This window comes from Typopeltis vanoorti, chromosome 1 (genome assembly GCF_054136105.1).
Source record: "Typopeltis vanoorti isolate ZY-2024b chromosome 1, IOZ_Tvanoo_1.0, whole genome shotgun sequence".
NCBI classification, from domain to species: Eukaryota; Metazoa; Arthropoda; class Arachnida; order Uropygi; family Thelyphonidae; genus Typopeltis; species Typopeltis vanoorti.
Window position 1 is genome coordinate 174,695,809 of NC_143549.1, and position 26,986 is coordinate 174,722,794.

General features: G+C 32.2%; 1 protein-coding gene across 3 annotated transcripts in view; it reads left to right on the forward strand.

Annotated features, from left to right (window-relative positions):
• Positions 1 to 26,528, forward strand: part of LOC150110655 (potassium channel subfamily T member 1-like) — a 242,973-nt gene extending 216,445 nt beyond the window's left edge. For all 3 annotated transcript variants that reach the window (XM_090400080.1, XM_090400069.1, XM_090400090.1), the window contains 15 exons: positions 1,521 to 1,629; positions 3,410 to 3,559; positions 3,714 to 3,949; positions 4,394 to 4,670; positions 5,280 to 5,385; positions 6,971 to 7,143; positions 8,535 to 8,606; positions 8,987 to 9,121; positions 13,086 to 13,197; positions 14,313 to 14,414; positions 14,548 to 14,631; positions 14,858 to 15,001; positions 16,241 to 16,361; positions 18,479 to 18,563; positions 20,922 to 26,528. In XM_090400080.1, coding sequence (XP_090256206.1) covers positions 1,521 to 1,629; positions 3,410 to 3,559; positions 3,714 to 3,949; positions 4,394 to 4,670; positions 5,280 to 5,385; positions 6,971 to 7,143; positions 8,535 to 8,606; positions 8,987 to 9,121; positions 13,086 to 13,197; positions 14,313 to 14,414; positions 14,548 to 14,631; positions 14,858 to 15,001; positions 16,241 to 16,361; positions 18,479 to 18,563; positions 20,922 to 21,183 — 2,168 coding nt within the window. In that variant the 3' untranslated portion in view covers positions 21,184 to 26,528. The remainder of the gene's footprint in view (positions 1 to 1,520; positions 1,630 to 3,409; positions 3,560 to 3,713; positions 3,950 to 4,393; positions 4,671 to 5,279; positions 5,386 to 6,970; positions 7,144 to 8,534; positions 8,607 to 8,986; positions 9,122 to 13,085; positions 13,198 to 14,312; positions 14,415 to 14,547; positions 14,632 to 14,857; positions 15,002 to 16,240; positions 16,362 to 18,478; positions 18,564 to 20,921) is intronic.
• The last annotated feature ends 458 nt before the right edge of the window (positions 26,529 to 26,986 follow it).

Sequence of the window (26,986 nt, forward strand, 5' to 3'; positions counted from 1 at the left end):
GGCTATACGGTAAGTAGGAGAATCAACACAATCTACTATTGGACGAAGAGGATAGTCAATCTTATGGATTTTTGGAAGGCCATAAAATCTAGGAGGTCTTGCAAAATGAGTTTTAAGTCTTTCAATTGTGTCTTTATCCAAACTGATGACTTCATCGAGGAGAGAATTTAATTTCTTTAGTTGTCTGTTGGTTGGATTATAATCAGTTTCTTGATATGTGGAGCGATCTCGAAGCAAAAGAGAAAGTTTTCTTCTGTAATTTGCTAAGTCCATAACTACTGTTGCTTTTCCCTTGTCAGCTTTAGTGATAATGAGGTGATTATTTTTTCTCAAGGACTGTAAATATTTCATTTCAGAAGGAGATATGTTGGAAGGAGGAAGTTTAGCCTTAAGTAGAGACGAAGCGACTTCTAGGCGAAGAGCATTAGCTTTATCACTGGTTAGATGATTAAGATTCCTTTCAATATTAACTAGGAAATCTAGATATGGTATTTTATTTGGAACAATAGAAAAATCATGTCCTTTTGACAGGATGAGGGTTTCGCTTTTAGTCAAAGGACGTCCGAATATATTTACAATCCAATTATCTGGAGTTATGAATGGCTTGGATTGTCTAGACGAAAGAGCTTCATATTTACGGTTAAGATGTTGACTTAGTTTATTATAAGCACGTTGAGAAGAACGTTTAGCCACATTTAGAACTATGTGAGAAAGATGTGGATCCATATTTGTGGATATATAGCTGCGCAAATCAGAAATCTGATGACTGTGAAAAGCAAGGTCACGTTTAGCAGCTTTAAGTTGATTACGGATTAGAGATAAACGAGTGTTCCGGTAAATATTATGAGCTCCAGGAGATTTTATTGTTTCTTTAATCTTAGCGAAATCGGGAATAATCTTGTTGTCGCGGCACATTTTTAAGAAATTAATCTTTGCTCGTAACCTACCTTGTATAAGTGAAAGTTTTCCTAATTTACCAGTTATTTTGGTAGCATTTTCCCCGTGAAGGATAAAATCTGTTGTTTCAGGGATACCTGCGACATAAGGCTGAATGATATAATCACGTAATCACAAGAAAGATATTTAATTAACCAAATATTTCGGTCTGGAAATGGCAGACCATCGTCAGTGGTAATACAAGAACAGTGTAAAAAATACAAGCTAGAATACTAGCAATAGATCGTTAAAATTAGAACACGCCGCGTGATGTTAAATCACTAAGTATGAAACGGAATATTTTGAAGTACAAACATGATTGAAATATTTGATTAAATAAATATCTTTCTTGTGATTACGTGATTATATCATTCATGCTTTTAACTTGTCACATGAAAATATTTAAATCATGACTTGAATTGTTCTAATTATAATTTTAATTGTATTCCATTTTAAATCCCATAATATAGCACATGGTTTGTTTATTTATTTATTTATCAGATCAAATTAATTCTAAATAAATTATTATGTTCTCGCGCAGTATTGTTGCTGAGTGATCTTTTTCTTTGTGGGATTATTTTTAGAGCACGTGGTATGCGAGGACGAATTCAAATATGCTCTGTTAGCCAACAATTGCCTATGTCCGGGCACCTCCACGCTGGTAACACTACTGCTCCATACTTCACGTGGCCAGTAAGTTATTCTTTCTCATTCTCTTTGAGAATATTTTGCGTTTTATGCATATATCCGACTGATGAGTAAGTAATTCCCTATAATTTGACTGAATGGTTCGCGGAAGTCAGTGATCACAAAAGAAACAAAACCCTTAACTTCACTTATTAATCGTTATTTTGCAGCAATTATATTAATTCTGTTTGCTGTCGTTAATTTTTCTGCTGGTCTCTCTCTCTAAGAAGAGGATTGAATGAAATTAGCATGACTAAATGGGACGATGTTCTTTTACAATTAAATTTGAACTTGACTATAAGAAATAAATGGATATTTAATATTCTTTTCATCATAAAGAAATCATGTCAGAATGAATGCCTTTAGGCTCTTTATTATAGTATTTTATAACAGAATGCATTTCCCAACGCAATATTGTAAAATTTATGCCGTAACATGAGCACGGACCTGCTAGAATGCGTTAAAATGATTCACGTTTTAATTATTATGAATGAAGAGGAATCAAATTACTTGCAGTTAATAATAAATATTACTTCAGCGTTCAACAAACTAGACTATCTTTTGAATAGCACGTATAACGAAATTAATACTTTATATACTTACGTTATACGTGCTATTCAAAAGATAGTCTAGTTTGTTGAACGAAAAATTTGAACAAAATATTTCTATTTTTACTTAAAGCTATTCAGCTAAGAAATGTGCTTCAGCAAATTCGCCACAGATTGCAAATACTAATTATCACGACATTTTAAAACCATAATATTTAGAACGTACTTTTTGCTCCAGATAATTTAAACTGTTTCTGGTGAACACATTTTGATGTATAATACATTCCTAGTCAGTGGTAAGATGTTGATCCTCGAAGTAGTCCTTGTTGATTCTTAAAGCAGTCGATCTTGTGTACATAATGGAAGCCATTTCATTTGAAATGACGTCTATTTGTATTTGCGATCTAAAACAAATTAAAAAAGGTGATCTCATCCTTGAAGAGGGGAAAAAAACGGAAGTGGTAGGATATTATATAGATTCTGATAAAGAAGGAAGGGAACATGCAGTACTGGAAAAACAACCCATTAGGAAAATAGAGATTACAGAATGTTTTAGCGCAGTATTTTATTTATTTATTTATTTATTTTTTTGATTTCATGATTTCGATAAGTCTGATACTCAGTGGCTTGTGCGAGAGAAAATGGTAAATTTACAGTGAAAAATGTAAAAACCATTGTCTTCGTTGAAATTTCTTTTTTCCATCGATCACATCTATTCCAGAAAAAAACATCAATCCTAAAAAGTGCACTTTCGTTCGAATACGTTCTAGATGATGGTTAATATTTTTATCTTTGTGAATCACGCTTGACATGATATATAATGACTACGAGCCTTTCTTTTTTTTTTCTTTTTCTTTTTTTTTTTCATCCAGCCCTCTTTAGATTTGGGCGTCATGATTTGTGTTCGCTCACCATACAACTATTTTAATTTCTTCGCTAGGTAATGACGTTATTATTAGACCACAGCCTTCTAAGTCATCAGTCAATTTTTCTTGTCTTTATATGTTTTGCGAATTAGAATTGGAAAAGTGTGGAATGTTTTAGTATTAGAATTTGCAGTATTATATATAATTTTCGCCCCGTATGTGTTGTATATATATACAGTATACACACATATTAATTCGATTTTTTTGTAAATACTAAAATTAATTTTAGTATTATTAATTTCGCTCCGTGATAGTTTTTAAAATGGAATGAAATGTCCCAAACTAATGAAATGTTTCGTTTTTGCTAATTAGAGAAGGCCAAACATCGGCAGAGGAATGGCATCGTTTATATGGAAAATGTTCTGGTAACGAAATTTATCACATTCGACTCGGAGACAGCAGGTTTTTTGGAGAGTACGAAGGAAAAAGTTTCACATTCGCTTCCTTTCATTCGCACAGAAAGTAAGTGCACTTAGGTTCGTCGTTACAATATGTACCACCTTTAAAATATAATTGAATGTTAACTTTAATATTTGTTATGTGCATTTTAATTATTTATTCATTCTAGTTAATTTAAGCTTTTTCGAACAGCTATTTACTCGTTATCTTTACTTAGGTATGGCGTAGCTCTTGTTGGAGTAAAGAGTGATCTTGGGAGTACGTGGCCTGTGATGCTTAATCCTGGACCTTCGTACCTCATGAAAGCTTCCGATATTTGCTTCTACATGAACATCACCAAAGAAGAAAACAGTGCATTTTTGCCTGCCTCCAGCGAAGATGAAGACAAGAGTGTAGGTGAGGAGGATATAACGTTAGACAAAGAAAGTATGCAGAGAGAGAAACACAAAGCTGGTACGTGATTATTTATAAAACTCCTTACACTATACGAGTTACAACTAAAATATCAATCTAAATTCTCTGCTATATCTTGGAGAAAGCAATTATAAGAATGTGTGCAGTCTGCTTTAACTCAAATATATGATGATGATATAATCAAGTGTTTTAGAGTCAAGCATCACATATAAAATCATTGGAGATTTTTTTTCCTTTGAGGTCATCGTATATTGTAAAATCAGAATAAAAATAATGACAATAATGATAATAAACAGAATATATCTGCAATAATTGTTCAAAATGTGTCCCTATGGAAAATATTTCATAAACTGCATACTGCATATTTTATCTAAGATAGTGGGATTAATTCTGTTAAACTAAAATTTTATTAAAAAACGTTTACAATACGATTAACTAGTTTAAATGAAAGTTATATTTGAAAACGTTTCTTCACTTTTACAGCCGAAAAGGGTAACATCGAGATGTCTCCTCTGAAGGCTAAACTCAGCATTGCATATGAATCTCATAAGAAATACGGTACTCATCTCCAAGTGCCAGATGGAGTTGCAGGGACCATAACGGGAGTTGGTGTCATTAAAAGGTCGAGTATTGCTCCAGTTCCTACATTGCTTGATCAGGAAGATGGTCGAGAGGAGATCGATTGCAATGATGAAACTTTGGAAGCTGAAGAAGAGAAATATCTGGACATCCCCTGGATCACACCAGCGGAGAACTGCGAGTAAGTGACGATTTTGAAGAGCATTTCAATGTTTTAGTATAAATAACTTCCCGTAGCGCAGTCGCGAAGACGGCATTCGTTCTTTGGTTGCGAAGATCTGGGTTCATATCCCGTCAAAAATGCGATGGACCGTGATATGAAGTGTGTTTCAACTAAAGATGAATTAAGCCACCTTGTATAGATATATTTTTTGTTTATTTTTTCTTCGTTGCCCAGGAACTTTGGGTCTTTATCAGAAAACCAGTCCAGTAACACATGAATCGACCAAAAATTGCAGGAGGGAAGAATTAGGTTATACATACATGCTTCTATATATATATATATATATATATATATATAGAAGCATAAACGTTCATGTTTATTTAATGAACAAAAGAGTACCAAAATGCCAAATGTTCGGGATGTCCAGTGTGTTTAACAATGGATATTGCAAGTATATTTACATACCAAAGAATGATTCGTTGGTCCTATCTATAGCTGACACTTGAAGATATGGTACACCTCTCCATGTGTCAGCTGTAGATGGGACTGACCTCCCAAAAATTTCAGAATACATGCAATTGATTACGAATCTTCGTAATGTCTAATAGTATTTGATTTTCATTTCAGAATTGTTAAAGGGTTTCCTCCAGTAGCACCTTATGTGGGGGTGAGTCCGACTCTTTGTTACCTTCTGAAGGAAAAGAAGCCCTACTGCTGTCTTCGGCTCTCTAAGGTATTTTTTCTTTTTAAAATATTTATGTAAAATGTTTAACATTTCACAAACAACTTAAAGGGAAGTGATATTACTTATATTTATAAGTAAATTTATATTTACTTTGTTTACAAATCGACGAATGTCGTTAGCTCCACACTTCAAAATGAAAATGAATTTCCTTTACAGGACGTATAAGTTAAATTAGCTGTTGAGATTATAATTATCACCTAGTAATATTCTTTAATACTATTTATGCGTACATTTAAAAGATATTATAAATCGTAATAGGCAAATATTAATATAAGACTTGACCAATTACAACTTTCTATCTGAAAATTTAAATACTATTTGCGGTCCCATTAGAAATGATCTTTCTAAAGGAGCCAGGTTTCATCTCATTAAACGAATTTCAGTGTGTCCATAAACTTGTGACTAATCTAGAAATGTAGCTGACTTAGAGAAGATTTCGATAACATATTAGCTAATAAGTGTGGATGAACAAGTCCTGATACATTTTTATGTGGTAGTTGAATATAATTCTTAGACTGTGAGATCATCTTCCCGCTTACTGAAGAATTAAAATGACTAGAAAGAGTTTTATATTGTTTTCGAGATTGCTAAAGCAATCTCCTGTTTGATGTCTAGAGTATGAGTTGAAAAATCCGGATTTCAGATTATTTAACCTTTAGACCGCCGATACTAATGGACTATAGGCGTGTCACCTGTCGACATTCACAAGAATTAAAAACTTCATACCAGTCGTTAATAATATGTGATATTTATCTAAATCATTAGAAATTAACACATCCCCTGCTCTTTCACTTCGCCGCATCACTGGAGTTCAAATTATAATACTGGAAACCCTTTTTACATGCAAAGTAATTACAAACAGTGGGACGTTTCCTCCTGTAAAAGAGGCAAATAGGTCCGAAGCGCGGTGGTGTTAAGTCTGAAAGGCACAACATCGATAATAGGATGGGATATAATAACATATAACTTCATCATCCAACATATGGTTATCTGTAATGATGATATATGAGACTTGTATACACCGAGTTATTTTCCTTACAACCATTGCTCATTTCAACTCTTGCTCTAATTCGCTTCCATGAGGCGTTAACCGCATAAAGCAAAAACGATTTCTGTGCGATGGTGATCTATTGCAATTGTCCATAACCAATATTACCTTTTGTTTTATTTCTCACATAATTTTCCTGGTTTCTTACCCAATTATCAAATATTTCGACAGAGCAATTTTGTTTTTCATTCACCAATAATCTCCATTTGAGTTTCTAATAATCTTTTGTTGTCTGCTTGCAATTAAATTAAAAAATAGACAATGTTCGGAGTTCCTTTTTGTGTTTTGTTTACATTTTTCTCCTTTAAATGCCTTTTTTTTTTCAATTACAGGTTTTGCACACTTAATCTTACGTCTTGTTATTCACCTAAGCAACTACTACATTTTTTTTAAAAGGAATTTAATTTTAAGAAAATGTTTATCAACTGAAGAACTTATTATGAGCATCTTTTATTTATGCTTTAACCGCTGAAATATATTTTTTCATGATTCCATTTTGCTTATTTTCTTTTTTTGATGTTGCAGGTGTGTGAGCATTGTGCCCACCATAATGCTAAAAACTACAACTGGCCAAACCGCTGTATAATCCTTGCCGCTGACTATGCCAGTAATGGAATCTACAACTTTATTGTACCGTTGCGCGCTCATTTTCACAATCCTCAGCACATTCGACCAATTGTTTTATTGTTAGAAAAGAAGTAAGTCAAGTTTTTTCTTCTTATATGTTTACTTTCATACATTCTGTCTGTTTGGAAATATCTACACGTGCGTTGCTATTTAGCGTTGCACACGAGACACGCCTTTGACCATCAAATACTTCGAAAAAAATAGAATACAATCACGATCGAGATGGCAAATTCTTATTTATCGCTTCTATGAAAATCATCATTATTTAACAGGCATACGCGTGTTGCAAAACGCTCTTAATAATTTGAGTGGCATTCCTGATTAAAATGATATTAAATTTCTTTACTGCACGTATGCAATCTACTGGTGATAGTACGCTATTTTAAATGTTTACACAAAATGGAAAGCACCCGTTTGATTCTTTTTTGTCCGTACGTCCTTCTGTACGTATTCATCTTGAATAATAATTCAACTCCAGATGGACAGATTTTTATTTCAGAACTGAATGTTTATATCTGACCATCCATTTTAGTGATAAAATTTGGCAAAGTGACATTAAACGTGTATATTTCAGATGAAAATAAATAACCCACTTCCTGATTTCTTTGTGTAGATTAAAGTTTCCCACATTTTATATATCTGGAATCGGTTCTTTTTATAAAAAATAAATCAGCTAACGCATTTTATTCCCAAAGAGAGTAGGCGAGGCCGTTTATCCCTAACTAACTTTTGGAAACTGGAAACAGCCGAAAAAATGCCTTCAGACAGTCATGATATCTGGTTCAAGATTATCAATGATTTAAATTGACATCTTGGGAAGGGAGAACGAAAGACAACTGCCGCCATCTCGTGGTCTCTAACGTCAACACTATGTTTTTATCGTTTCGTTTTTTTTATCATTTGTAGATTAATTTTCTTTATCGAGAGCACATAAGACAATTATGGCCCATGTGCTGTTGATAGAGAATATTTTTGCCAATGTGCTGTCCACATCCATTTCCAAAGTTTCCTGTCTCTCCACTCTAAAGTCCTTAATTAATATTTCAAAAGTAATATAATTTATTTAACATTAATTAATATTTGAACCGTTCTGCAATAATTTACAACTATGTTTTGTATCGTACCTTGCCTTTCTGAATCTATATATGGACTTTCTAGAAACTTAAGAGGGTATCTTTTAGAGATTTCATAACAAATATACGTGTCGATATTTTTTTTAAAAAAAAAATATAAACAGCTGTATTATGCAATTTTTAGTACTTTTGAAAAATTCTGTTTCGAAACATTTACAACACAGAGTAATTTTTTTGAGCTTAGAAGTATATAATGAGATTTTACTTCGCTAACACATATCCGCAGGTGAGACTTATTTAAATAATTTGCAATATATAAAGTTTTTATAAATATTAAGTTATTTTTATGTCACGTAATATTAACTGGTGACAACGTATTAATATTTCAGGCCTCATCCAGCGTTTGTAGATGCTATCTCGTGGTTTCCATTAGTGTACTGGATGGTGGGTAAAATAGATGAGTAAGTACACATTTTTTTTTTAATTTCCTTAAGGACTAATTAGTGTTGTAAGTTTCGGCAGCGTTGCGAGTTCTGTCATATTAAGAGATTTCTAGAAAATATTAGTTAAATTGCACTCGTTTTTAACATGTGCCGTGTCATTATTTATCACTTATGTATCAAGTTAATAAAGGATAGAAAAAGAAGCAGATAATATTAATAAAATCTGAGGATAATTTAAGTTATATTAAACGTGAATAAATTTAGAAACATATATTGTGACATGGCAGGTTTGATCCCTGCATTTCAACGGTTTTTGATCTAATTTAATTTTGATTTAATGAAATATAAGTTGATAACAGTACAAATTTCTCTTCTTTTTTTTTTCGTTCTTTCATCAGTTTAGATAATCTCTTACGAGCTGGAATTAACCTCGCAGACAGCGTAGTCGTTGTGAACAAGGAATCTTCGAACTCAGCAGAAGAAGACTATCTAGCTGACTGCAACACAATCGTAGCCGTCCAAACCATGTTCAAGTGAGTAGGAAAATCAAAATGATCAATGAAATTTGTTTAAAATATTTCTAGGAATTTTCTTCTGTATAATGTGTATAGTGGGAGATTTATTATTCTTAGCAATGATTTCGTTAGCTGCAGAACATAAGAGACAAAATAATAATTTATTTATTGTTGCAATCCTATCATACTCGTTCTCGTGCAAGTGTCAGATTTTGGTTCTGCTTTGAAACATACTGATTCTGAGTACGAATATTGGTTTTTATTAATTTAAACGGAAATGAAATATTATTGTTGTTATTTGATCTATTTACAAAGAATATTCGATTTTTTTATTAGATGAATGTGTTCTGTTTATATAATTCTGGTATCATCTTTACTTGGAAAAAATTAAATGAAACACCCGTAAAATTATCGATATAATGGAATAACAGTGTCCAAGAAGCCAATAAGATTTTTATTAATAATGACGAAGTTTTCAGTGGCACGGATTGTAAATATGTTAGAATTCATAAGCGGAGAAAGTAATAAGAAACACTGGATAAGATTTGTAATACAGTAAGCATAAAACAACAAAAACAGTACTCTGATGTAATAAAATGTAAGGAAACAGAATTATCACATAGGAATCTGAAATTTGGTAACTAAGGTAACCATTTCCGTCGAGATAAGAATAGTTCTTCTGTGCGAAGAACTATCTTTAGCTCAGCAGATGGTTACCTACAAAGAAACAGTAGTATTTCAACAACAACAACAAAACTGAACTCACGTTGATGTAGGAGTGAAAGTACAATACTTTTATGGCATATGAAAGTGACAGATATTGAATGGCTGAAAAACGCATATGAGTGTAATAAAAGAAGCACATCGATCATTGAGAAGTGGAACATTAAAAATGAATCATTGGCATGACAAAAGTTGTAAAGAAGAGAGGAAACAGATTGGAGAAGATGGTTGTTGGCAAGGAAAAGAAACTTGGCGGTTAGGATGAGAAAGTTTTTTTTAATTCCGACTCAGAGCTCCTGGAATGACTGAAAAACAAAGTGTAGGTTTAATTATAGCTCGTTGGAACACGTTCAAAGAATGAAAACAGAAAAATTACCAAAACAAGCCTTAAAGTACAAGCCATTAGGAAAAAGGAAACCAGGACGTCCTCTTAAATGATTCAGCGATGACTTCTACGGCCGGAACAGGCCATGCTAGGCCTAAATTCTTGATACGCATGATGATGATGATGATGATGTTATTTTCACAGCAGGTCGTATGCAGAGTTGTATACCGAGTCCGACGCCCCTGCTACTGTTAGAAACATTCCTCGTGGTCTTCTTTTGAGATCGCGTGCAACACTGCCTGCAGCTCGTCTCGATCGTTGAAATGGACTCATATCACCGACCGTTGAACTGTAATTTCTTCTTAGCGATTAACAAAATAAAAAACTACAAATGATCAAGCTCATGAGTGATGAGAGAGAATGGGAAAACAGCCATGCGGTTCTGACCAAGAACTGTTGTATTACACAGACGATTCAGTATGAAATGGGATTACAGTTGTGATCAAGCAAATGTGCTGGAGTATTTAATATTTATGAGTATTTAATAATAATAAAAAAAAACTTGGCGTTCCCACTGCTTCATACGAAGTGATATCAGTCTTCGTAAAGAGTGATTTTTTCAGGAATTTTTGCGGTATTCTTCCAGTTCTACTTGGAGATAGACTTTTAAGTAATTTTGAGCTAATCTTCAACTTTGAAACTCCATTCGAAAACGTACGTCTTTCTCCATTGTCTCATCTTCAAAAGAAGATGAGACAATGGAGAAAGACCTTCAAGATCTTGAAAGATCTTAAGACCTTCAAAAGAAGGTCTTGAAAATAGTATTGTCTGCAATTTTTCAGAATTATATGATGATTTCTTTCCATTACTCATTTCAAACATCGCGTAACAAAATAAATCCTCTAATACCTTTTTATTCCTAGAAACTGGTTTAGTACTTTCTTTTCAAAATTGATAAAGTAACTGGTCTCCAATGCTAATCGTTATCAGTACTAGAGTTCACAACTATAAGACTTTAGAAGGCGATATGTAACGCGGATAACCGCAACCACTTTGTATTCCTAAACTTCTTCCTTTTTGTATTAGGCCTGTAGGCCTGTTACGGAGCTGTCCTAAGCCCTTTCAAACAGTACCCATCCCTAGGATAAAGTAGTTAGCCTTATGCCTCTCGGTGTGTGCCCTATGTCTGCAGAAGCGTGTGTTCACGGGGCCGGTTTGCCTGTTCTTGGGGACGAAAAACCCGCTTTTCCGGGTGAAACAATCCTCTAAAAATCCTCCGTATGAGACTAGCTAACTCACCTTTCGTCGAAAGAGACCAGATAAAGGTTCCTCGCGTCACTGACTGGAATCGAACCCAAGTTTTTCCGAACAAAGGGCTTCGTCTATACCGACTGAACTACGGAGGCTCTTTCTTAAACTTGACCGGTATTATTGTCTGAAATAGTGCCAGTTCAAGAATAGATTTTGTGGATTACAGAATGAAAACTCGAATTTCTGGAAGTCAAATAAAAACTATTTCTCTGCTCCAAAGATCGGCTAAGTTGGTTACTGACTGGAAAAATCCTGGAGAAAGATCCTCTTCTCAGCAATTAGATTCGAACTGTTTTTCTTCTGCACATTTGGATGTGGGAAAAAAACACAAAAAATGTAAACACCGTATTTACATGAAAACAGTATTCTACAATAGCAATATTCATTACATTAACTTACACCAAAATAACGCAACAAAACTTATCAGTAAATTGTCACACTGATAACCATTCGCGTACTTCGAACTTTTGGGCTACACCTCATATGTAAGATGACAGGACTAACACAGTAGTCTTTATTTTCCTTAAATGAATATCATCTGTTTATTAATTTCATTCTCTACTTCGGAAAATTTGGTAAAACTTTCTGCAAATACGATAAAACGTTTCATCATATGCCTTTTCCAGATCTACAAAACTCAGATGCAGGTCATTGTTATATTTCCATGATTTCTCAACTGTTTGTCTCGAAGTAAAATTCTTCAAGCTTCCACAATTTTTCTTAGCCTGTTCTCGAGCATACTTGCATACATCTTACTCGAAACACGTAACACAGAAATTCCTTTGTAATTCAGAGGAATTCACATTCAGTTTTATTTCCTTTTTATAAATGGGTACGATGAGTCTGCTCCAATCATCTGGAATTCAACCTGCTGCTGAGGCCTTCTGAATTATGTAGTTCAGCTGCTGCAGTTTCTGCTTTATTATTTTTTTAAATGCATACAGCAAAAGATTATGACACAGTCTGAAGTTAATCTATTTGCTTTAGATTCTTAATGCTTTTGATATTCGGTTCTGTTGTTCATGTGAATTTAACTTTGACAGCGTATGCGGGGGTCTAAGTAGTGATTTGTTTCTTACGTATTATTAAGAAATTTCGTTTGTAATATATTAAAACTTCTACAATAAAAAATCACAGAAAAATTCTTTGAATCAAAATATAGTGATTACCTCCAGTAATACTTAAAATAGTGGAAAAGGTCAAGAACACATGATGTTGTATGTAATAATGAATATATTGATCTTAAGCAACATTATAAAATATCTACGCAAATGATTTCCATAAGGCAAATGATAAATTACTCCAAAATTATTTCATTACGACTCGCTATGCAGAAGTTACATTTTAATCAGAAAGATTAAAAAACGTGCAATTTTAATAGGGTATCATAGAAGAAAAATCTCTCGCTCTCATACTGAACATTTTCAGAATAAATTACCAAAAAGCAGTAAATTTGAGTGATAAGATATCATTATTGCTAAGAATTCCCCTTGCTATTGCATTCATGTTTGAATTGAATTACATAGGAATCGAATCTTCCCTAATTAATTCTGTTTCATATTTTAAATGTATATGGAAGTAAAATGAGTTTACTTAATGGTTAACTTTCTTTGTTCACTTTAGGTTATTTCCTAGCGTTCGCATCATTACAGAGCTTAGTCAGTCCACCAATATGAGGTTTATGCAATTCAGGGCCCACGACGCTTATGCCTTACACCTGTCGAAAATGGAAAAGGTGAGAAACTCAATTCATATGTCCACGTACGACGCTTGAAATATTCGAGAATATTTGGGCTGCTATAAATTAAAATTTTAAATGACAAAGATTAAATAAATCGGACATAATTGGATAATATGAAGATCAGGATGATACGAATTGGGAAAGATGTGGAAGGCGATAAACCAATTACTGGAGTAAATAGGTATCAAGAAAATACAAAATAAGACCATAAACGCTTATTTCCTTAATAATGTTAATTTAATTGAGAAAGATTATATCTGTTCACCGAGTATAATATTTTGTAATTTTGGATTTATAAAAGATAATTAAACCTACATTTTAAATGACATTTTCACGCGCAGGTGCGAAGATATATCTTATTTCTGAGTATCCTGACTCTTATTAAGGCAAGTTAATGTCAAGTGGTAATGAGTTCGAGAAAAATTCACCGAACATTTTTAGATATTTGTGAACTTGCTTTCAGAAGATAACTGGCTCGAAGTTATTTTATGAGAAACTATTTTAGTATTTCAGTTTCAGAAATTTCGATTTTAGTATTTCAGTGACCCCTAAGATATAGTCAAATAATCTGGACGTATATTATCCGTACCTACTCTGAGTAATAAAATCATGCAACCACTTCTGTATTAATTACGGTTCTGTGTTCATATTTTAACTGCAGGCTCTTGTAATGAATGAGGTTCACCTACTATATATTAGCAGTTCTAAAACTCTACGAGGGAAAATTGTCAGCTACAATTAGAGAGTGAAAACTGTTAATTTTAGGTTCCAAGAAAGTTCTGAAATATTATCTAGTTGATGATAGGATAGGAGAATATTTTCTCCTCTGACAGAGTAGTTTTCGCCACGTTTTACATACCAATTATAATATTATGTAAATTAGCTAAGAGACAGTTTAACTTCCATTCATTTTGTAGACAAGTTTATACGTAAATACTTCCGTGACTCTATGTGCGCTAACAAATAATTAGTAAAATGATAAATTGTTGGTAAGAAAAATGTTTAAATATTTCTGTCGTGCATTACAGAGCAACCATTCGTCGCTCTGCAATACACAACAGAAATTTATTTTATTGTTATTTATGTAATTTATTTTATTATTATTTTAGCGAGAGAGGGAGCGAGGTTCACATATTTCCTATATGTTCCGTTTGCCTTTTGCTGCTGGAAGCGTATTTAGTGCGAGCATGCTTGACACTTTATTGTATCAGGTAAGCTTTGATCTTTCGTTTCGTATAAAATATGTCGTTGCTTATTGGAAAACATTTTCGATTACAGAGTTCACGATTAATAGAATATAACAGCAGAGCACTGTAGTCATTTAAGTGTCGGTTATTTTTGCAGGCCTTTGTTAAGGACTACATGATCACTTTCGTTCGTTTACTCCTTGGAATTGATCAAGCTCCAGGATCTGGATTTCTTTCTTCTGTAAGTGCTTTCAGATATAAATCTGAATCATTAAATGAGTATAATGAGATTCTGCAGTTTAATTTTACTTTTCTCGTATTTCTTTTTGTTTGTTTTCATTTCTCCCATCTTCTTGTTTTCACTGTGTTCCTTAGCGTATTTCAGCCTATCAAATCATTTGAAAATGTATCAAATGTATTCTTATTATATAATAAGTTCATTTTGCAATCGCATTCCCTCTTCGCAGGTCCGTATTACGAAGGACGATCTCTGGATACGAACGTATGGGCGATTATATCAGAAACTTTGCTCATCAAGCTGCGAGATCCCTATTGGCATCTATAGGGTTCAGAGTTCCACCACTTCCGATGCTTCTTCCTTAAGTACATGTGTAAGTGCCTTCTGCCAATGTGGTATTATTCTTGCTGGGAGTCTTCACGCTAAGAAAATAAAACTAACCCATAAAATGTTTGGTAACTGAATTTTAATCCTGTTGCCAACAGTTTGTCTTGTAGCTGATGAAGACCACGTATTCATCATATATAAACCAAAATTATATTATTTATCGTATGAAAGACAATCTTTATATAATAACTTACAGGCTTTGTGTATACTTAAGCTGGTCAAGAATTCTAAGTCATTTAAGATATTATTTTCCGAATTATACCGCTTAAAGCAATATATTCTCCTTCCCTCTATTTATGTAACTTATTCGCATACAAACTGATTTTTGATTGCAAGGACCTAATACTATACAAGGTTAACTAATTATTACACAACTCTATTTAAACTCAGTCTTGGATAAGGTTCAAAATAGAGTCGAAATATTTGAAAGTTGTAGAACAATCCTCCACGAACCCATAGCTTTGGAAGTAACATCATATTATATTTATCATACTTTAAACTCTGGTGCATTGCAGTTTTGTAACATTCAATAAACAATTTAGATTTTCTGATAAAAAAAGCAACTAAACTTAAAAGTAATTATTACTCCAAAGGAATATTATTGTAGGTTTTTAGATGAAAACCTTGATAAATAAATAAATAAATAAATAAATAAATGGTCGCTAGATGCTAATGTAGACTGTTAACATCCATCTTTGTCTACATTTCCTTATCATTGATGCCAAAGCTAAACTTTTAATTTCTTCTTAGATTTTAGCTATCTGTGCTTCTATTATTCACTCCATTCGTTAAAGTATTTTTTAATGTCTGAAATAACTTTGCGCTTATGTTAGGATTTTCTCAGTCTTCTATTCTATGGAATAAAACACTGTTGTAGATATTTTTGTGGCGCATAATCTCTTGCATAAGCTAGTTGAGGGGACACCAGTTCACAGTCTTCTTTGGCAACCGATGATGTTTAGCCAGTGTTTTCCTCTTAAAAATTTACACTTAAATAATCATTTTCTAAATCAAATAGCGCATTGTAACCATTTTTCTTGAAACAAAATATATTAGTGAGTTTATCAAATGGCCAAAGATGAATATACGTGTCGCGGTTTTCTAATCAAACGTTGCATTGACGTAACATTTTTATAAAGAACTGCATGGCATCGATCCTATATTAAGTGAGAGAGAGAGAGAGATAGACAGAGAGAAAGAGATTCATTTTGTTTACTCTCCTTAGATTTCTCTGGATCTCATACACGATGACGAGACCTCCATTAAGCAAGATATCGAGAGACAAGAGATAGGAAATCTTGTGAAAAACCGAATGCAAGATCTTTGTCTACCAACGGATGATTACGGTAAGCATACACCTTTTAAATAATTATTTTTCTTGAGTTATTTCAATAGGCGTTTGTGTTGATACGGTTGAGTGGATTGTGGTCTTTTCAATGGAAAGATTTGAGTTTGATTCCTCTGAGAATGGGAACGTTTCTTTTCGGCTGATGACGAATTTGACATGAAAGTGTACAGAGAATTGATTTCTCTCTAAAAATGAAGGTATTACTCTCTATAGCCTGTTAGTTCGAATGGTATGCTAGCTACTCTGTCAAAAATCTGGCAGTCAGAATGCCAAATAATGAAGTTAATAATTTCAATATTAAGTATTATCTGTTCTGGCATCTTCAGTCAATGGAACAGAAACTAAAGCCTAAACTAATAGATACTGTTTTCTTAGATTGTTACAGGGGTTTATGAGACTTACAATTTTTTTCAACACGAAAAATTTATTTATCTTTGTATAATCTAAAATGATAAACTCGTTCATTTTTTCTTCAGTAATATTTTTATATTTGAGCCAAGAAATCACTTCTGAACTTTAAATCCTCTTAAATTTTTGTTCATATAATATATTTCTTTATCCTGCTCAAAAGCAAATGATTATCATTTCATATTTCAAATCCTGAACGAGAGTGAAGATATCGCTATTAACTATAATATAATTAATGCGAAATTCTCATTTTTTTCGCCTTCTCTTCATGTAATTTCTGCACTTCTTTAAATTCAAACAGAAAGATATATCTTTATGTTGGAACATGGTATTAGTAATGAGTGGGCCAGTAGCGCACTCAGGATTTAATCTTGGTGGGGGGGGGGCGAGTTGAGTAGACGATTTGAGAATACACATTACGCATCGCATACGACCTACGACACTGAGCATCTGCAATGATCGCTAATTAATAAGTAGTATAGAAATAAAAGGCAGTAGGAGTTCAGGATCAGCTTTTACATTTTGTTTATATCAGCTGCCTTTTCTGATGACTCGAAAAATTCTTCATTCATTGAATCTTCTGTGGAACTTTAAGAACAAACAATTTCATTGCCAATTCCCTATTCTGATGTTTACCTTTATCACTCTACCTAATACTGGTTGTTGCAATTTCGATAAGACGATCATATTGATGATCACTTCACTAAGTTAATGAAGTCAGTTTAAATTATTTTACTTAATATCAGCAGTTTTTAATTATTTAATAATATTGTATCGTCATCATCAATTATCAATTTAAAAGAACACAGAGGGCAGAATAATTGGGTTTTTTTTGTTTGATTACAATGCTGACACAACATTAACCGTCTTAAATTAAATTGTAAAGGGTTAATCGAAACAACCTCTGATTAAAAAATAGTATTTGATGTTTAATGTTTATTTAAAAAACAAAGAAAACACCCTTTCATAGCAGTTGCAAGAGAATTCGTTCATTGGGAAAAAACGCAATAGAAGAGACACTTTTATACCGAAAAGTTTCTAAATTGGTTATTTCTAATGTAAATGAATGCATTCATAAATTTCAGAAGCTATATAAATGATATCATTACCTGAGTGAATTTCCGGAGAAATAGATTTATTGACTGAAGGTGTTTACCAGTTTAATTTGCTGCGTTCGTTTGCCAAACATAATACGGAAAGACCGCGTTCAGTTTCAGCTGCTACCTTTAGGGATTTTCCCAGAATTTTTTTCTGAGCCTTTAATTGTTTGTCATGGTCGCAACGCTTTAGAAACGACAGTTCCAGTTTCTTTCGTCTAGAACAGGAAATTAGACTGACTATCAGAAGTGCAACGTAGTGGAATAATGGGTCGGACTAATATAAATCGCGTATATGTATTCGACATTAGGGAGGATAGCATGTCGTTTCATTTTAGTTTTAATGTTTCGAATGCCAATAAATTCTTGTCCGTTATTTAAAAAAAAACTCAATTAATTCGAAGAAAAATTGTCAGTTATTGGACAAATTTCTCCTCAGTTGTTATTACCTATTGGTATTATTATTATTATTTTTACTTGACTCTTCCAAGTGTCAAGTAAAAAAATCCAAAGACTCATCCTAGTAACAGAAACTACGCATTCCTTCTGACAGAAGTCAACATTAATTCACGCTATATTGCAACGAACAATGTTTTTTTTTTAATTTCAGATGACGTATCAGAGAAGAGAAGCAGCTTGTCTTACGTCATCATCAATCCCAGTTGTGATTTACGGCTTGAAGAAGGAGACATCATGTAAGTTGGCTGCATTTTTTTAATCGTAGTATGAAAAATTCAAATATATTTTTATATTCGTAACATTTAATGCGTTAACCTTGTCGGTTAACATACAAAAAAGAGAACATTTTAAAGCCCACGAAGACAGAAACACAAACAACAACAACCGTAGCTCGTAATATGCTGGAGACTAGCTGAGTAAATTAAATCAGAGTTAGCACATATTAATAGAAACAAAAGTAGCAAAAGTCAGACGTGTTTCTACTTAAAGGCAACTTCTGCGCACTTTATTCCTTAAATACGTCATCCAGTTCTACCTATCTTCACATGTAAGGTAACATGAAGAGAGGAGATACGGTTAGTTATGACCTTTTTTTTTTTTTTGTGATGTGTAAAGTTTATTTCTGTTTAAAACTGCGAGCAGCTATAATGTTTCAGGCAATACTTTGCAAATGCTTCATTTTGGGAAGGATTATCGGCCCTAAATGTAACTCATAAACATTCAGGAACTTTTGTTTCTGTTCATGCATAGACTGACTCTCAGTCAATTAAAAAGACTCGTGAACAGCTGTGATTAAGTCCTTCGGTACTAAGTTCAAGATATTTTATTTGATATTTCGTTTTAAAGAGAAATGGATTAACTTACTAATATTCAGTTAGGCATGTTTTAACCAAGCAAATATATGCTATCTAATGTAAAATGCAAACGAACGTTTGGCATAAGAAAGGCTTCACTCGAATTCACCAATTTATTTACGAATAAACTTTAAATAATAATAATAATAACAATAATAATGAATTCGACAAACTCATTCAACAGGCTTCAAATATTTCATTTAATAATCCGAATTCATTCGGATGTTTAACGTGTTTAATTCAGATGTTATGATCTTACTTTTCTCTTGAATTATGAAACTTTTACATTTTTTCCCGTTTTTAAAATTGTAGCTACCAACAATGAACATTCTGGTGATCTTTTCACACTAATCTTTGATTCTTGGTTTAAACAATCCGCTTTTTTTTTTTTTGACGAGATGTGTTTATATTGTTGCATGGTAGTAAATTTAAAAATAAAACTTAAATAAATCCATATTTATTGTTCGATTCAAAACAGTAACTAAACTTCTTCTAAAATGAATTCTGAAGAAACTTTTCTAATAAATAACAGAAAATGCGTAAATATATCTAGTATGGAAAATTAGGAAAAATTTCTTTTCTGCTGCTCCTAAGTAATAGGATTCAACTAATCAAATCCTGACTGCGATACCAACAAGAAAAAAGATGTGTCACAGGCAGGATTAAAAGATTATTTAATACTCTGATCACGAGGGATACGACGTATTAGCTGAATACTGATGAACTAGATGTTCGTAGGCTACAATGATCCACATAAAGAGAGGGAGGGAGTTAGTAAAAGGATGGTTCATGTAAAATCATCGAGCGCTTTTTATTTCCGTAAAGAAAATAGACGGAAATCCTTGAGTTCTGACTTTTTTTGGAAATCCGTGGGGAACTGTTTTAAGTGCTTAGCTCATAACTACTGATGATTTGGGAGACTTTGAAGGCTTATATAGTACGGCAGACAACTGCTGCCATCTCTTTAATCCTAACAGGTGTATATCTGGAGCAGTATGATTTATACGATCAATTGATTTCTAGTTGTACAGTTTAAAGACCGAGTTTATGGGGGGGGGGGACGTGTTTCCTACGTCAAAGATTAGTTAACTCTGGAACTGGCAGAAAAACTTAGAACCAGTTCCTCTGGTTTGTGATTAGAATCGAACTTTATTTCTTTTAATCATTTTGAGCACCATGGAAGCCGAAGTGGTTACTACAGAGGCACAATAAATGGTTGATGAGTTAAGAAAAATTTTTAAAAAAAATTGTTATTTCCTTTTGATTATGTACAAATACGGAAAGTACAAAAAAAAATTAAATAAAATAAAAATCCAAATATAACAAAGAAATTAAATATTATAAAATTATTTTAATGATTTAAAATGAAATAATTCAAAATAAAGTAACTATTATATTGATTTTCATTAATTTCCTTAATCCAATAATACAAACATTTTTCTGAAACGTAAAAGTATCTCCTATGGAGTCGGAATAAGAATGCCGAGTTTGTTCAGCTCATAGAATAATAATTATTCTTATTATAGAATTTTTAGTTTTTGTTGTCATTTGTCGTTTACGTTTCTAGAATATTTATACTTTCAATTTTATGAAATTAATCCGTAAAATGTAATTTTAATTTTCTGAAAAAATTAAAATCTTGTTTTCAACCTTTCTTTGCATGGCATCAGTAAAATTTACAAATAAAATAAGTGAATTTATTTTCTAATTATACGTGATTTTTTGTTTCTATTTTTTTAGTTTTCTCATTCGACCCAGTCCAATTTCAAGCAAACGCATCTTTCTTACAAGAGGATCGATTCGAATCAAATCTCCCTCGCGAAATCGTCGGAAACGACAAGCATCTGAAAACGAACAATTACCAGGAACTCCAGTAACCTTAGACAATAATTCTCAAGACGATTTCATAGAGAATGGAAGTCTACAACTACCTGTGATTACAAATACTGATTGTGAAAATGAGTCTACAGAAGAACCACTAAAAGCAGGAACGGTCGTGTAGTGAATAAAATAAAATGAACAAAATAACTAGTCTTTTATAGAACAGGAAGAGCTTTACCACGAGAAAAGGTTTACCGATGTGATTTCAATCCATTACACTAGATGGCAGCACAGAAGCTTGGACGGTGCTAATTTTGCTCAAGCCGTGTCTGCATCATAATAAGAAGGAAAGAGGGAGTGGAGAAGAAAATTGAATTATTTATTTATTTATTTCAATCAATTTGTGGAATTGTTTTGATCGACTGCATATGACTCAGTTGTTCCATATGAAGCCAAAAGATTTTTTTTATCTTTGATTTCGTGCTTTTCATTACTTTGTTATCTCGGACCTGCTAATTTTTAGCAGTAGCGAGGTGAGTGGTCAGGATCTTTGTGTTGTTAAAAAAAAGTGCGTTAGTGGTGTGTGATTTAAATATCGTTTTATATTTCGTTATAGAAATGTTTGTACATCAAGAATATTCGAACAAAATTCAGCTGGTTTTTATACTTGTATTTTTCCATGCAAGACTATCTCAGGTAAGACGCATCTCACGAGGAGGTGCGTGTTGCGAAAAATCGAAACAGTCATGCTTGACAGCATTTAACTAAATAACGAATGCTTGTGTTACAGATATTGTTAAACTTATTACAAGTTTCTTCAATGTATTACATATAATATGTGAATATTTATTTCATTTGGATTATGGATACTTATTCGAGTGTGCCGGGAGTCGTAGCTTTTTAGGCATGATTTCTGTAAATAGTCAAGACGGGATTCTATAGCTGTAAATTTGCTTTCCAGTATTTGAACAAACATTTTTCAAATCCTGTAATTATTCACCAAAGGTTTAATGACTTTACTCTACTTTGTAGCATTTTAGTCGTTTCCAGCTACACGTGATGGTGTCGATCATGGCTCCATCTGTTGAGAAAGATGAATACAAATTGTAGTAAAAGGATGTGAGGACTTATACCATATTTAATTTATTGATTATGGTAATTTTATTTTAAATACTGTTCATTTAGATTACCATATGATTAATGTCAAGTGTATTAAATATTTTCATCCCCTTCATTTTTTACAAAAAAAAAAAAAATTCAACTAAAATTGTTGGTTACAAACTGACATTTTTTGTTTCGATTGTACAAGCTACAATCCAATGAAAAATATCATATTAAATGAAATATTTTTACAGTGAAGCAGGGATAGCGAAACATGCAAGTAGTTAGTGATAGATATTTATATGTACGAGACCACAAATAATTACAAATTGGGATAAAATATATTTGATAAATAATACAAAAAACTTTTTTTTTCATAATCCTTTTATTTTCTTTGTCTGCTTATTATTAATTCTCATATTTATTAACTAAACAAAATGACTCTTTGTTCAGCAGTTCCTTAAACCAAAGTTTAGATTATTTCATAAATAATTTCAATGTAATTTTTACAGCTTTTTTTTCAATTTTAGTGTTATTTAGGTGACCATACTTGAATTTCTGCTACCAAATTTAGATTATTAGCAATTTCTGTGGCTATCCTTGCTACACAAGCAACGCATTTAAGGTATTTGCTTACAACTCATTAAAACGATATAATTAATTTAATCTCGTTAAGAAATGAATAGAGAAAAAAAGATAAAGAATCTGCAAAGATGTGCTTCCATTTTGAGAAAATTGTTCAAACGTACTTCTATAAAATTAGAAGTTTGATGTTGCTTTCGATCTAGTGTTTCTGAAGATCATCTGTCTGACAATTGTTAAGTGTTGGACGTCATCTCAGTCGGAAAGACCCTGGTCTCCGATCGATTCACGTTTCCTTATGACAGCAATATTTATATGGACTTTGCAACTGAAAGGGAATTATACTGTCCCATAATTCTTCTTTCGATGAAAGAAAACATATAAAGGCCATTACAGTCAGTTATATGAGACAGGATTCGATCCTATTTCTTTGAAAACATATAAAGGCCATTACAGTCCTTTATATGAGACAGGATTCGACCATATTTCTTTTCTACCAAATTTATTGTATGCAAATACCTTAAGGATTACGATCATAAGTGTTTACATTTATTACTATGAATGTACTGAATGCATATAATTGCAATCGGATTGCATGAAAAATATCGGAATGTTTATAATAATACTATTTCCACAGTCAAAGAAGTCTTTTTGCAAGATTCATTAGCGATACTGGCGACCTCTAGCGTATAGAATCACTATAAACTGCTTTCATCAACAATCATAAAAAATATTCAAATAATTTAAATCGTAATTGAGAAATTTCGCCTTATAGAGCGACATAGCTTTCTTGTTAATATGAGAATATAGTTCAGATAACTAGAATTTTTTCTACCTTCTATTAATCATTCTCATGTAATCAGTGGCCTTACGGTGTACGGAATTCGAACCCGCGAATTCCTTGAAATTAAAGTGAAAGTTACGTCACAGAAATGGAATGGACCTTTTTTTTTAAATGAGCGAATGGTAATGAACTTTTCTTTTATTACTTAAGCAATGAAAGGTTGAAAAATTAAATTAAAAATTAGAATAAAACCAATCACTTTCCTGTTTAAATTTTCCCCTTCATGTGATATCTATTGATCGACTGTTGTTGAAAATTTTGAAATTCAAAGCATTTTTTGAAAAACTCAGTAGGAATAATATTTTAGATAACTAAGATGATCTTCTCTATAAAAACATCCAAAGATTTCTTGGAATCTAAATTTTATGAGCACTTAAGACGTATTGAACTCATAGAAAAGTGCGCAATAATAGAATTTTTTTTGCAGATTTTTCATTCCTTTAATCAATAGTTTAAACCTAGCAATAAAATTATTGGATAAAAAGTTATTTTTTTAATTAATAATATTTCTGTTTACACATTTCGGAGATGAAGTTTGAGCATCTTAGGTAAATACAAGTATTCTGTGTTAAGTTGATACAAAATTTCAAAGGAATCTTTCGGTTACTCTACTCTCAAAAGACTCATTTTCAAATAACGCACTTGGTCTATTGCGTTGATTTGTACCTACAAACTTAGGTCGAGTATGCGAGTACAGTGTACAGCATGTATTTCATCGGTGCTATACTAGAAGATACAATACATAATTATGCTTATTCTGTTTTTAATTGTTAGAACCTATGTGTAGTTTGGATCTTTGATCGCTTCATATATCTTGCATACAAGATAAGATTAAGATGAAGATTAAAATATCCTAATATTCTAAATTTTGTTTAAAAGATTACATAAATTGGCATCTGTGGATTTTTCAATGATTCATTGCTCAACAGTCGTATTCATCGCTGTCCATCTCTCTGCCTTTTTATTTTTCTATTTTTTATAGAATTTTTGTTTTAATTCTTATAAAAACTTTTATTTAGCTGAATATGTTACATATTTCGTAAATTTTCGTTCATCATTTCTTAATCTAGGCTCTGTTTTCTAAGTTTTTTTCCAATAAGCAATAACTTATCACAATCTTAAGTGAATACTCTAAAACAAGATAGAATGAAAGTACAAAGTTGCGAGTTTAGTGATCACAGTCAAATTATGTTGGATAAGGACTGTTTGCTTAAAAATCAAAAGGAATATTTCAGTTAATTGAACTATATATGATGAGATTTTTAAATGTCTTTTAAAATCTGAATCTTAAATACATTACCCTTTATTGATGTAATTCTTTGAATTCCTTTCTATAATATAAATGCAGAATATATCAAGTCCCTTTTATATAAAAGAACCACAATTGAAAGATTTCTATAGGCGTATTATTCAGTAGCGTTTTCTTCTTAATGTCAATTTTCCCTCCGAAAAAACAAGTACATTAATTACCCTAAGAATGCATTAAATTTCATATAACATATATTCATCTTATTAACCTTGCTTTGACGTGATCTTAGATCACTTTTAGTTAGAACTGAATACAAGATCAACAGATGTTGCAGAAGTTCCTCAGTAATTTACAACTGCTTATCAATGTAAAAAGTTAGCCAAAAAATTATAATTAAATAAAAATTCAGTATAATTGGAAAATCAATCTTTATTTACATCAATGCATTTAACTAGAAGTTGACAGACAGAGATCTTCCTTCCAACCTCCTCCTTTTCAGTTCAAAAATTGCTTAACAATAGAAGTGATGTGTCTGCATTACTACATAGATTCAGTGCATATGTCCCGGTGAATAAACGAGCATCGAATGAAGCATTATTGTAATATAAATGTATTATAATACCTTTGCTATCATGCATTGTTATCAGGTGCTGTATCATATATCTGTACAATAATATTTTGTTATAATCGAGTGATTGTTACACCTTCGCTGTATATTGTTGTGTGTGTTACATGCTGAATTTCTCGCATATCTTTTCACTATAATAATGGTGATGTTATAATCCACAAATATTCATTTCGCCGCGTATTCTATCTACACTGTTCATTTAATGGGCATATCACTTTGCTGTGATCGTTACATGCACGTATTTTCATCGATAGCCTTGCACTGTATTATATTCTGCGTTGGGAATGATAGATAAACAGTCGAATTAATTTTGAGATTATCGTTGAATTAATACGACTGTTGTAATTATACTCCTATATTTACAACTACAGAGGTATTTTTAAGTTTTTATTTCTTGTTTGATTAGAACTTATCTCAATTCTTATCGTAATTAGACTGTATATCACACACGAGTAAACACGACACTTGAATGTTGTGATTATTTGCCCACTGAAACTTCATTTGTGCAACATTGTATATATTTCTATGTACAAACAGCTGATGAACTGTTAGTACAGTTTATTATTCGTAGCTTAATGTCAAGTGCCAATCGAAACTGTTTCCTGTCGCAGTTCCCAACACAGAAGAAGGAAAAATAATAATTACTTATTTTAATTCAAGAAAATCATTCATCGTCTTTACAGTTTTTATAGAAACTTGGAATAATTAAGAGAACAAATTCAGTAAGTTATCATTATTGAACTGCAACTATTTGCTTCTTCATTGTATAATTAGTTTGCTGTTATGAACATTATATAGTGTTAAGAATTTTACCCCTTCACGGGCTGTTGGACTGTGGTGACACCTGGTGGCAATCTGTGGAACTATTCAACAATAAACAGACAACAAGCTAAAATTATTGAATAATATTGTTAACTGCGTGTGATATTATCTAATTATTGATAAATGTGATTACTGGGTGATCCTACCGACATTTGTGATGAATAATGACAAGATAGTTAGAAGCTCTATTTTTCTGGGACCTTCATTCTAGCACTGTACAGTTTCGAGGTCACGATAATGTACCCTGTGATTCCTCTTACATCTTCCTTTTACATTAAAAATGTTTTTATTGGCTTCGTATACCAGAATTATTCATATCTTAATCCACATTTCACCCTTTATATTATCACATATACTTATTTCTAGTTTATTTCAAATATCCTAATTATTTAAATACCTGGAATAATGAGAAGTAGAAAAGTACTTCAGATATGTTAAAAATATAAATATATTTTTGATGATACTTTAAATGATTGTTAATTGAAAGTACTTACATTTTTTATTAAAGTTTTTACAAATACTTGAGTATTATAAATATTTCAAAGAAATATCAGGAATTAAATAATGTGAAAGTATTGCAGATAATTGGGAATTTCCATTGCTCACGGTTTAGACAACGCCATTCGGATTAAAAAACCTGGGTTCAGTTCCACCCTATAAGAACTTCTATAAGGATATTTCAAACTGAGATGAATGTAACGCTCCCATATGAAAGTGGCATTTTTGTTTCAGAAAAATCTTCCAGAACGCATGCGCAC